This window comes from Struthio camelus, chromosome 19 (assembly GCF_040807025.1).
Source record: "Struthio camelus isolate bStrCam1 chromosome 19, bStrCam1.hap1, whole genome shotgun sequence".
In the NCBI taxonomy this organism is placed as follows: domain Eukaryota; kingdom Metazoa; phylum Chordata; class Aves; order Struthioniformes; family Struthionidae; genus Struthio; species Struthio camelus.
Window position 1 is genome coordinate 12,837,340 of NC_090960.1, and position 12,912 is coordinate 12,850,251.

Here is a 12,912-nt window from a genome sequence, read left to right on the forward strand (position 1 = left end):
AGCCACAGGAGGGACCATCTGAAGTCACTCGGCAGCCCTTGCTGGTCCTAAGCATTTTGCTGTGCCATACTTATTCCTGTGCTGAAACATCCCAGTACATGCCCAACAAAGCCCTGAAACTAGCACAGATAGATTCAACCACGCATTTCCCAGTACGATGTATGAAAACTTGGCTGAGACATTGACACCTGTTATGTGTATGAGAGTGACAAATTCTTCCACATGACCCTCTTTTTCTGGCAATATTTTGGTACCCGATTGGGCAAGAAGCCACATTGCTGAAAAAGCCTGTTTGCTCAAGCACCTTTCCAGACTTGGCCAAAAGGTGCACCTGCCCCTGCCCTTCAGTGTGTATTGCTGGATGTCTCCAGAACCATCGTAGGGTCTGATTCTGCTTTGTATATTAGATTTAAACCTAGACTGAACTGGGTGTAGCTCTGTGTTCTCCTGCCCCAGAGCAGCCCATACAGATGTTTCTTCTGGGGAGAGAGGATCATTTAGGATCATTCCCTGTGGCATCTCTTTAATGGATTCTTTTTCTCTCTAGGCTCCCTGCATCCCCGAAGATCTCTGCAGCAGAGTGTATGATTTCTGTAAGAAATTGCTCACCCTGCCCAAACCTTTCTGCACCATTGGTTTGGACTATGCTGTCAGGCTGAAAATGGAAAGGACAACCCCAGGTACATCGACTTTCCTGCTCTGCCCATGTGCGGCACAGTGAAATGGCTGGGTCCTCGAGGTGATGGCAGTGTGGGTTTCTGTACCAAAGCTGGCCTCTGTCTAACACAGTGAGACATGACAGAGCAGAGCTGCAGGCAGGGATTTCTGCACAAGGCTGACAAAACTCATGAGGGACCTTTGAGACTGTTTAGGTGTGAGACCTAGGTTCTCCCCTCCTGATTTAAGGCTGCCAACCACTGTGCTTTAGCTACCAGCAGAAAACCTTGGGATCCTCCTGCTGTCAGTAGATACCATCAGAGTCATATTCAACACATCCAAGGGCCACCTGAGCCATCATCCGTATAGGTGAAGGTCCAGGTGGCTGTACACCCTCCACCATCTATATAGGAAGCCAATATTGCACCCAGCTGGGGCACCCTAGTAAATTCTGGGGGGATGAATGGTGGCCCAGTGAAGTCTGAAAATCAACATGCTACAATCACAACATTCTTCAGAGATCTCAGTTTTGTAATGTGACCTCTGTGCCTAACAATGAGTTGCCTCCTGTTCAGCACGGACTCTCCCACCACGACCTATTTATTATAATCAGGTTTTAAGGCTAAAATATCACTAGCGTCTGCAGAGAACAGATCCTTTTAGAAATAAAGCCAGGGAACAACTCTCTCTTCCATTTTCTCTACATTGCTCAATAAAATTTCTCTTACTAAAGTCTCCTTTAATAAGAAGGTCTAAAAATAATCCTTTAAAACAGTCAGACATCTTGTGAGGTGGAGATAAAAATACAAGGAGCCTGGTGGGAAATTAGAGAGAAGTGAGGCTACTGGAAGTCCTAGTCCAACTCCATCACCCCAATTACTTCCCTGGTAACGTTTGGTCTGGAGCCCCAAGGTCCACCTTCACCTCACCTGGCTTTAGCTAAATCAATGATTCAATATGGAGAGATGGGCATCTCCAGCAGAGATTCATCCCTTCTCAGCTAAGAGCATCTCTTTGGGAGCACCATGGGGTTGATAAGATGATTACACACTGTAGTTAGGTACTTGGGCAAAGTGGGGTGGATGTGGGCCCTCGCATCTCTGCTACCCTAGTGCCACGTGTGGGGAAAGCATACCCCCCACCTGATTCAGAGGTGCTCTGAGCTCTTAGCATCCATGCAAACAGTGCCCCTAGATGTTGCCGCAGTGTAGAATCAGGTGGAGAAGTCAGGGAACTGGGCTCTTCCTCCTGCTTCCGACTCCACCCCCAAAGTCACAATTCACTAAACAAAGGAAGGGAAATACAGGAAATCATCCTTGAATAGAAGGGTTTTTCTTTTTATTTAGCATGGTCTATCTTTGTCCTTGACTATATTTAGCCCTGGGCTTGATTCTTGGCTCTCTTACATCATCACTCCAGCAACATATTTTCACTGATTTGACAGGCCTACTGTCAACCTCCAGCGTGCTACTGGGAACAGCATCAAGCTGCTCTCCTGAGTTGTGTTATTATTTCTCATGCTCTAATATCTGCATGTTTTATCTTCTGGTGTTTGTTAGGTATGTTGTACCAAAGAATGGTGATTTCCGAACAAAGTCTTAAAAGCGACCCATACCCTTATCAGGAAAAGTGAGTAGTGCCTCCTTGAATGTGTTGTTACTTCTATTTCTTTTACAGCATTTTAATCTTGTAGTAAAATCTGTCCTCTTCCTGTACTCTGAATTAATATCGGATAGAATGGACAATTCTGACATAAACGACATGGCAGCATGTGGTATTGGGGGACAGAATTTGGTGGCCTCCACTGCCTCGCTAAAATAAGCTCTGTGCTATGAAGAGCATGCTCTTCCTATGTGTCCTAGTTGATTTTCATGGCCCTGGAAAGTGGACAGCTTTTCTGGGAGAGACAGACCAGAGAAAGGGAACATCTGCAATAGCCCCTTTTTAGAGAGATATTGGAGATGCGAGCTTCTCACTCCAACCTAATGTCAGTAATTGGGAGTTCACATTTCATCTCTTTCTCCCCATCCACCTGCCCTACGCAGGGTTTTCATCTTTGCAGATCCAGAGCTGCTCTCCGAAGCCATCTGCAACGCACTGGTCACTGACATGGAGGCTGCTCGGGTTTTCCAGAGCCCGCAGGTGTGCATGTCTTACGTGATCATCCACGCCATGCAGGCCGTCCTGGGTGAGGGCTGTGACGTCAATGGCTTGAAGGGGAGCCTGCAGGTAATTGGCAGCATTTCTGCAGTGATGCACATGGGTTTCTAATGGGCCCCTCTCTCGCTGGGCACCCTGGAGTGGAGAACTTTTTTTCAGGAAGTGGGGAACTGCCCTGGCCCCTGGTTGCTGGTCACCATCCCCAGTAGCCCCAGTGTTTCTTGCAGGGCTGGACTATGAGCAGAGCTGGTGCCAAACCAAAAAATCCTCCAAAAATAAAAGATTTGCTGCAGCAAGGGGGTAGGAGCAAGAAACAGAGGCATGGGAACCCTTTTTGTCCTCTGTTATCAGACTGCTGCAGATGTCACTTGCACTCAGCAGCTCTCATCCCATGGGGATTGCCAACGTCCGATGGGAGGGATAGTCAGGGGTAGCTGGGGATGAGACGTTTTGCACTGGACACGCAAAAGTTGTCTGCCATAGCTGGCTGGAAAGCAAGATTGCTATTATCAGGGGGTAGGGGGATTTTCTGTTTTTTGGTTTTTGGTTGTTTTTTTTTTTTAATCGACTTTGGCCACATTTCCTAGGCAGTTTTGCCCAGTGCAAAGGCAAAAGATGGAAATAGGTTTGGTTGTCCCAAACTGCTTTTCTTGATGTGGGAGAAGGGGAAATGTGAGGCTATTGAATCTTTGGTTTGACTCTTCAGTTTTGCACAGAAAAGCTGGGCTCTGTGGCTGAAATATAGGCTGCTCTGTGAGCCTCAATTTGGCATGAAGTCATTGCAAAAATGACTAGTCATTGCAAAAATCTTTCAGCAGAAAAGATTCAATGAGTTTTCTCCAAAATCTTCCTCAGGGAGCTATAGGGCCCTGGCAGCACAAATGAGTGGTTCAGACAACTTTGCAGGGGCTCTCAGCAGTTTCTCCCCCAAGAACACGTTTGCGCCCTTGGTGTCTGCTCTCCTCATCCTGCGGGTGTCTCTCAAGCTGCCACCTCTGTAGCAGTGCCTGTCGGCTGTGAACCTGGTGGAGAAAAAGCCTTTGAGGGGCCAGTACAGTCAGCTTCTCTTCTCCTCCAGCCTGCCATGGCCAGCCTGGGCTCAGGAGGACATTTTTGTCCTCTGCTGCAAGATGGTGATTTTTGCAAGGCTCATTCACCCTCTTCCCACATCCTGTGCCCTCCCACATCCCTGTCCATTGAATGTCTCCTCTTTTCATGCCTCTGGGTATTCATAGTGGCTCTGTGTGACAGGACATGCCCACGAGCGACATAGAGCACTGGTTCCGGCAAGTGGTGGCGGCAGTTGAATGTACAGGAAAGGAAGGGAGTGCAGACCGCAGCCAGCACGTGGCGAGGTTGGAGGAGATTTACCACGCCGTTCTCGGCGCTGTGCCAGCAGGTGAGCTCCGGGCTGGCTGCACACAGTGGCTTGAGTGGAGCTGGCAGACCCTTCCTCACTGCGGTGTCCTCCCTTTTGTCATCATCCAGCCATCCATCCCTGCATCCCTGCATTCATCATTGGGATCAGGGCTCTGTCCTTGCAGCCTGGCTCCTTGCAGCAACCCAACCTCCCCGCAGCCCTGCTCTGGGAGGGCAAACTGCATGTGGTGGTGGAAAGCATATTTGTCACCAGAGAAAACAGACTCAGGCAATCCCTGCTGCTAATTCAGCTGCCCTGAGGCCCAGAGACCTGTGTCCACCACTTGCAAAAGGTGACATAGGAAGTCCTTGTCAACCAGGGAGGTGGTACACGCGCCAATGCTCTGCCGGTGTAAGATGTGTCCTGGCAGGAGCTAGATTGGGAAAATGCTGTACACTGTTTCTTGTACCAATGCAATGGACTCTGGTTTTGCCACCTCCTTCCACACCCGGCAGCTCTCTGTCCTGGCGTGGTGTCGTTGCAGATACATGTATTATAGCTAACGTCCCCATCTGCCACGGCTCCTTGCATAAACTGGGGTAGACCAGAGTGAAACTGGGGCCGTGTTTCCCTCTTTCCTGGCTGCTCTTGGTGTGAGGCCCCTGCACCCCCTTGCACTTGCCTGGTGCTTGTGAATCGGTCCATGATCACCTGAACTCACTGAAAGAGCTGGCAACCATCCCACTGCAAGATACCAGGAGGAGCAGCCAGCGCTGAAGGAAGAAGAGTGGTATCATCTCCTTTCTGTGGCAGTGAGCTATTAAATTGTCTCACTGTTTCTCACAGAGGCATAATAGGTGTAAAATAGCCCACAATGGTGGGATCCTGCCAGGCAGGTTGGAGGCTCGTACTAGAAACAGTTTTATTTATTCTACAATCCCTCTGCTCTCTGCAGTCCAGCAAGGTGCTTCAATTCCTCATGCCTCAGTTTCCCCATCTGCATTTCTCCCTTCCTCCAGTGGTGTTGGTACCCCCTTGCACCACAATTTGTGAATAATGGCTGGAAACTCTAAATGAGAGCAGAGAACTGTGATTACACCTTCAGGATCTGGCCAGAAGGCAATCAGGGTGGGAGAGCACTGGAGATTCAGTGTGGGTTATTTCAGCCAGCATCTGAAGCAAAGTATCGGGGCGGGGTTCATGTACCTGTGTGGGAAAACTGACTGCTCCCTTGTTTGAACAAGCCTCCTTGCTTCCCCCAGATGATGCTCCCTTGGGCAAGCTCCAGGGTATCCCTCTGCCCAATCCCAACATCAGCTTTCATCTCTGGACAGAAGACGACCAGCTCTGTGAGTGCCCTTGGCAGACACTATGGTAAACTCGGACCATGCCCAAGGCCAAGGGAAACCTGTGTGAAATGCATAACTTAGCCCCAGCTCTTTGGTAGTGAGTTTCATATCCACCGGCTGGGAGACAACCAGGCTCCTGGGGGTTGGGTGCTGACCACATCAGGCTTCCTTGTCATGGGGCATCAGGGCCAGATCAGGGTAGTGTGGGGGGTGAGGGACAAAGGAGAAGAGCTGAGGGCCTTGAGTAAGAGGCAGCAAGAGGATGTGTCCTAGGTACCTGTTTTGAGTGGTATTGAGCTGTCTTTGTGATGGAATAGGAAACAGAACTGAAAGACTAACTCCTCTCAGAGTTGCTGGTGGAGGTGTTGGCCCATCGAATTAATAAGAATAGGGAAACTGAGGCAGGATTAGAGTTCAGCATAGGTTTGGCTGTATTTCCCTTCTGAGGGCTCCCTCATCAAAGTGAAGCATGAAGGCAAGAGGTTGGCAGGTTGGCAGCTGAGCAACTGGGAGAAAAATGGTCACTGGGCAGAGCTGTCATAACTAAAGAGAGTCTGGCTGCCTGCCAGTGATGCCAAACCAGGATCTTGAAGCCATAAAATTGACATGTTCATCTTGCTGAGGTGTATGAGGAAGGTGCTTGGGTCTGGGGGCGGAGGGGGACGGCTGCCCTGCGACAGGCTCCCGGCAGCACTGGGTGACTCCTGTATGCTGCCTTTGACCTCTTCTGAGATTTCTTCTTCCCCCAGGGAAGGAATTGGTGCTGTTCATCCGCCCACCGTCGCAGAGCTGCGAGTCGGATGCGCTGAGCCAGGACCTGGACAACTTTGAGATCCAGGACATCATTTCAGATTGCGAGTGCTGCAAGCAGACTCGCTTCTCTGTGCTCTCCACCGACAGTGGCATCGAGCGGGATCTGCCTGCAGCTGCTGAGGAGTCCATAGCCCCTTGCAGCACCGAGACAGAGCAATCTCGGCTCCAGAGGAAGGGTGGCATCAAGAAAAAGTCAACCCTGCTGGAGAGCGTGGCCTTCCTGCAGGCTGGCTGCAACAGTCCTGGGGTGAAGCAGGTGATGAAGCCGCAGAGGAGGCCAGGCATCACCCCAGAACCTGCAGCCCCACTGCAGAGACTGCACACTGCCCGCATCGTGCTGCTGGGGGATGACAGGATCCTGGGGCGCTTGGCCCAAGCATATCACTCACTGAGGTAACTGGTGGCCACCCTCTGTTTGGCTCTGGGGTATGGGGATAAGAGGGCAAAGCAGGCGCTTTGCTGTTCAGCCTGTAGAAGCAGCCAGGACAGGAGGGGATGGAGTTGGGCTCTAGCATTACCTGGAACAGGATGAGACCCACTCAAAGATGTCAGTCTTCGCTGGCTGTATGGCACTGTTCGACCCCATTAGTCCAACTGATACACATAGGGAATCTTTCCCTTCTGTCTGTGACATGGCTTAAAGGAACAGCAAAACCAGGAAAGTTTCTGATGAAAAACTGAAATTTTCCAGTGCAGAAGGGAAAAATGCAGAAGAAAAGCTCTTTCCCAGCCACTATGCCCAACTGGGTGATCCAGGCCATGGAAAGCACTGTGCAGTGGGTCTGGGTCACTATGCAGGCAGCAGCTTAGGGACTAGAACCAGGTGAGGATGGGATGGCCAGTGCTAGCCTGGAACTCATCTGTGGGACTCCTGTCACCCGACTCGTCTGCCCTTGCTAGATTTCCTTGCTCTGGGAACCTGACGACATTACTGCTATCCTGTCGTGCTGGGCAAAGGAGGCATGCGAGGAGCACAGACACACACAGGGGATGTCCGTACCCTTTTTGCAGAGCAGCTGTGGTGTCCCAGCACTGCCCAGCCTTGGCCAGGAGCCATTTTCCTCCACCTTCACCTTTAAACATAGCTATGTTATTTTTCCATTTCAAGGAAACGAGAAACACGACGAGTTTTCCTGACTCCAAGGCTGAATCTGCAGTTCTACTACATCCCGGTTGTGATGGGGCAACCAAATACATTGGCTGTTGCGGTGAGTGTGGGCTCAGTGGGTCAGGGCCTTGTTGCTGGCTGCCAGCAGCTGGCAGCATTTTTGGAGGAAAACCATGGAATTCAATTCACAGGAATTCAGATCCATTTAATGCCTCGTTCCTAGAATAAGGAGAATGGAAGCCAGGCCAGGGCTGCAGGGCTGAGTTTGCAGCGTGGCTTTGGGAAACCATCAGCCCCAGACATGTTTGAGTTGCCCCAGCCACCCTGATGGGGATAACTGCCAGCCTAGAAATGGTATTTAATTTTGCTGCTATGGTCCAGCTCTACCCAGCTGTAGGGGGCGCAAGGGAGCCTTGGCAGAGAACCAACACTTTTCTGTCCCCCCAAATGCTCAGGAAAAGTGGTTGTCCCTTTCTGAGGTCTTTGTCTCTTGGATTTGCTCCAGTTTTAGTTCTTCAAGCCATGACCTTGCAGTTCAGTCTTGGGCAAATCGCTTCCCCTCAGAGATTCTTGGGACAGCAATAAACAAACCGTCATACTTGTCACAACAGTTTGAGCTACCCTGGAGCTGGCTGTGAGTCCTGATGAATGTGCCATTATAAAAATGAGTTGCAAATAATGTTTTGCCAGCTTCTCTGGACCAAGCAAAGACACTGACCTGCTGTTGGAATTAAGTGTCACTAATGTAAGCATCCAATGCAAGCATCACTCGGGCTAAAAAGGGAAGGGAAATGTCCTTGTTCTCCCAGCCTGAACAACAGAAATGAGCTGTCCTGAAGATCCCCAGGGAAGGGGATGTGTAAGACCAGCCAAGCAGTGAAACTGCTCTGGACTCTGCAATGCTCTGGGCTCTGCAATGAGTTGCTTCTGGCTTTGCCATAGCCAGAACCATGGAGAATTGGGCTGGCAGCATCACCTTGTCTGCTGAGTATAGGGGAGCATCACTTCCCAGCCTCCTCTGGCTCCTAGCAAGGTTTTCCTCAGGAAAAGCAGTTATTTCTGTGGCTCTGGGTGTTTTGGGTTGCCATCCTCTGAACTGTGTGTTTCTCCTGCAGAACTGCCCTGCTACTGGCCGTGAGGAGCTCTGCGAAGTGGCTGGGTACCTGGGCAGAGCCGACCCGTGGTACGAGAGCAACATCAACACGCTGTGCCACATGATTCCTAAACTGGCCACCATGGTATGAGGGAAACCTTTCTACCTCTGCTGGCACCTGCTGAGCCTGGTCCATTTCTCAAATACTCCTGAAATACCCAATGATGAGCTCATGCCCTGCAAGGCCTCTCCATGCCCCAGACAGAAGCTTTCTCCCTGCAGACTTGTTGTGGGCCTGGTAGCCGGGGAAGGTGCACATAGTTAACATTGCCCTAGCCCACAAGACCTATTTGATACCATGGGTTCTTTTGGCCAAGCAACAGGAAATGACGAATTTCAAAAAAGAAAATGTAAATGAGGCATGTGCTGCAATACCCCTGCACTCATTTCCTGACAGTTCGATCCACCATCGATAGTGTCCAGAAAGAGGCCAGTAGGTGGGTTCAAGCATTCACCTCTCCTGTTTGCCTTGACGAGTCATCACAGAGCAACCGAGCATGGCCAAGGGCCCTTGTTGCTCCTTATTTATCTAGGAGGGCTTAAGGGTTTGTGACAGTATTTTTGAGAAGTGACTGTGGCTGATCCGCAATGCTATTTCCCCCCTAGCCTTCCTCTCCGAGTAAGCATCTTGTGACTGATCTGTTCCTCACTGATGTGATTGCATACTATGTCCGCATGGGCATCCAGCCCGTCTGCTTCCAGGTCTATGCAGTGAAGGTGAGTGCCTTCATACGGTCCTGAAAGGGCTTGCTCCCCATTGCCGACAGAGCTGTACCAAGTCAAAGAGCTCCAAGGGCTTTCTGCTGAGCCTAGATCTATGTGCTCACCAGCTATCTCCCTTCTTGACAGGCTCCCAGATCTAGTGATTCCACAGCTCAGCTGGATTCACAGCTCAGCTGGAATCAGTGATCCTGGGAAGACTATTTCAGGATCATACAGGACAGTAAAATGATCCTTGGGATTAGCCCATAAGCCCAAGAATACCCTGCTCTGCTGGTCTCAGGTTCATTCAGGAGCTATGCGACCTCCAGGTGATTCAGATGGTGTGATCAAACATGAATCTTCTTGGTGTCTCTGCTAAAGCCCTCCTACACTTTGCAGGGGCTTTGCAGGGTTTCCTGAGACACTATTTTCTTTATTTCCTGCCAGCTTTTCTCTGAAATAGCATCAGAGTGAGGATAGGAGAGCAAATCTCTTAGCAAAGAACTACTGTATTTGGTCATGTAACAGCAACCCCCCCCCACCCCCCCCGCTTCTCTGGTATTTTTCCTCCTTCAAAGCTTAGGGTGGGACCAACGCACGTATCTCCTCTTAATCTACCCGTAGCCAGTGTGGTAATCTGTTGCATCAAAGGGGCAGCTATTACTTGAGCAAACTGACACTGGGGCTTGCAAAGAGATGGAAGAGCTTTGGTATGTACTGGTAGAGCACCACCAGGCCTTGAATTAATGGCCTGTAGCTTATAAGCGCTAGGAGCACCTCATTCTCAGCTTATGTGGTTGGCGATTTTGTTTTCTCAGTGAATTTCTGTTCCACATATTTCTCCTCCAAGACAGAACTCAAGAGCAAGTAAGCAAGCGAGTAGGTCACTCAGGCAGGGGAAGAGGAACTGACTCCAGATGTGGTTTTCAGACAGAAGCACCTAAACTGCTCTGCTGTAATACAGGGTCTGATCCTGCCTCATCTAGAAACATCGAGTCTACTTTGCCTTTTTAGTTGAGATCGCATTGTTTCTCTCTGGCTTCAGAGAGTCTTCCTGGAAGCAAGAATTAAGTACCCCAGGAACTTAACACGGGGCTGGGAACATCCCAAGAGGAGAGTCTCTCCAGGACTTTATCTTCATATTTTACACAAAACAAGTCCATGAAGAGAAAATAATGAATAAGCCTCAAGTGATCAGTTGATATAGGTGTCTCAGACAGAAATTACCTGTCTTGGAGCCAAGCCAGCATCCTCAGTTGAGCATGGGAAGCTGCTCCCCTTGACCTACATTGCCTCTGGATAGATGGTTGGGAACAGACTCATCTGTGAGTGAGCAGTGACACCCTGTGGCAAGGAACACTGCCTGTTGGCTCTGCTGGACAGGTTCTCCTGAGCTCCCTGGCAAGGTCTGCTGTGCCTCTGGACCTCAAAAGGGAAAGCAAAAATCAGTTCTCTCCATCCCATAAAATCAGTTTTCTCCATCCCAGAAGTCCCCTATCTCTCTTAGTGAGGTCATAGTTTCCCTTTGGTGATGTCACACTTGGTTGCTGTGGAGACCACTGGGATGTCACATGTCCAGCTTGGGGTCAGAGGGTGAATGAGAAAGAGCTGCTCTTAGAGATTTTTCCTCTCTTTCAGATTTTCTTCAATGACCCAGCGCAGGAGCCAGCTGAGGACGTGTTCCTCACAGAGCTGCGCACCAGCATGCAGGATAGCATCTCCCAGAGAGGTGCGTGTCCCTGCCGCACACAGCCCTGCAGCCCTGCAGCTGGGACTGCTGTCTCAGGTGGAGGCCTCCTTGCCCCAATTCCCGCTTGTCCCATCCCTCAGCCTGCAGCAATCGAGGCTGTACAGTGAGGCAATAGCCTGTGTTCCCTGACAAGCAGGAGGCTTCCCTCATCATCCTCAACTCACTCTCAGGTGCATGATACCAGGCTAAATGAGAAAACTTGTCATCAGCAGCTCCTTGTCTCAGCCAAGTTTTGCAGACTGTGGTTTTGGTTGGCTCTGGGACCCTATGGACAGGAAGTGTGAATTCCAGTACTGGGCAAAAGGTGGACATACCCATTCCCCTTCAGAGCTCAGTCCCAGTCTGACAAAATGCTTACAAGCTGAGCAGAATGGAGTTGGACCAGCATCATAGTTTTTGTTGAGAGAATGAGCTGGGATTTAAAACCATCCCCCTTGCCAGATGTTTCCCCTGTTAGAAATTCTGCTTTTTAGAGCTGCTGCTGTTGGGTGCTTGGATTCTGTTCCCTTACAGATGTCACATCCAACCCTTTCTCTGGAGCATCCCTGGTGTCCAGGGGCTGACGCAGTGGATGCTTGCCGCTGCGATTTGGCAGAGACCCTTGAGTGAGTCCATCTCTCTGGATCTCAGCCTTGCATAGCAGGACTGAGTGAACAGAGCCTTGGCTCCTTCTGTAGGCAGAGGAGAGAGGAGCCAGTGTGCCAGCCCATGACTGCTGTGTGATGGTGTGGGTAGCTTGCCTCAAGGGAGGGGCCCTCTGTATTGACTACAGAGAGGTGGGATGAGTGAACCCTCAACCCTTCCTGGTTCCTCCTTTGCAGAATTAGCCATGTCCAAGAAGAAAACAACATTGGATGGCCCTGGCATAGATCTCACAGTAATGTACAGAAAGGTAAGTGGGGCTCTGAGCAGCCTGAAATGCCTCCGCTCACAGGGACACCAACACGGCATGAAGCTCCCCAAAGAACTGTTTTTGCCCCCCTTCTTCTCTCTGGAATTGTACTCCGGAAGAGGACATAAACGGGACCTTTTAAAGCCTATTAGCTAACCCTGTAGTAGTGAAAGACAGCTTTTTATTTTTCTTAGCCCAGACAGGGCCTGAGAGCCAGTGCCCTTATATAGGCTGTGGAGCACGTTACTTGGTGAACGCTTACTAGGAGCTTTGTGCTGTTCACCAAGGGTTGAGTATGCAGATGTGTACTGCTCCCTACTCTGCTTCAGCAGCTTAAAAATTTCCTCCTCTCTCCTGTTTCTCTCCTCCTGCCCCTGAGCTGAGCTAGGTTTTCCCTACACTGTCCTCCCTTCTGACAACTTTGTGTCTTTCTAAGTAGGAAAAATGAAAGAGAAGACCCATGTCCAGCCTGCACCAACATCCTGGGTCCCCGGATCCCCCCAGCTCTGCCAGGTCTACCCCCTCTCCTAGAGTGAATTAACAGCGTCTTTTGTGCAGGTGGTGGTGAGTGATCGGGCAAAGGAGGTGGCAATCTCCCTGCGCTCCACAGGACTGGTGATGAAAGCCATCCCTGCTGATGAGGCTGAAGGTGGGTTCCTCCTGCTTGGGAACATGGGGAGGGGTATGCTGAGTTTCCCAGTACTATATAGAATAAATCTCACCGCAGTGCTTAGTGCTGATTGTGCCTGGGCTGTGTGAGTTGAACCAGTGCCATGCATATATTGGTGTTACCACGGTCTGTGATTTTTTATTTTCAAGTGCATGATGTGACCAGAGAATCCCTGTAACTTGAGGTTCAACATAACCATAATCTGGGCTTGGCAGCATCTTCTTCCTGCAGCAGCCTTCCTCTTTCACCTTGCCCTGAGCAAAGTTGCTGAGGCTTCTACCCTGAGCATGATCCCCTC

At 50.3% G+C, this 12,912-nt stretch overlaps 1 protein-coding gene across 13 annotated transcripts in view; it reads left to right on the plus strand.

Annotated features, from left to right (window-relative positions):
• Positions 1-12,912, plus strand: part of PIK3R6 (phosphoinositide-3-kinase regulatory subunit 6) — a 51,374-nt gene that overhangs the window by 30,291 nt on the left and 8,171 nt on the right. For 12 of the 13 annotated variants that reach the window (XM_068913246.1, XM_068913252.1, XM_009673726.2 and 9 more), the window contains 12 exons: positions 548-680; positions 2,217-2,286; positions 2,703-2,886; positions 4,069-4,216; positions 5,440-5,526; positions 6,276-6,732; positions 7,448-7,547; positions 8,563-8,685; positions 9,207-9,317; positions 10,941-11,031; positions 11,874-11,944; positions 12,503-12,593. In XM_068913246.1, coding sequence (XP_068769347.1) covers positions 548-680; positions 2,217-2,286; positions 2,703-2,886; positions 4,069-4,216; positions 5,440-5,526; positions 6,276-6,732; positions 7,448-7,547; positions 8,563-8,685; positions 9,207-9,317; positions 10,941-11,031; positions 11,874-11,944; positions 12,503-12,593 — 1,666 coding nt within the window. Of the gene's footprint in view, positions 1-547; positions 681-2,216; positions 2,287-2,702; positions 2,887-4,068; positions 4,217-5,439; positions 5,527-6,275; positions 6,733-7,447; positions 7,548-8,562; positions 8,686-9,206; positions 9,318-10,940; positions 11,032-11,873; positions 11,945-12,380; positions 12,594-12,912 lie in introns of those variants that run through there. The other variant, XM_068913253.1, reaches the window with a different exon arrangement.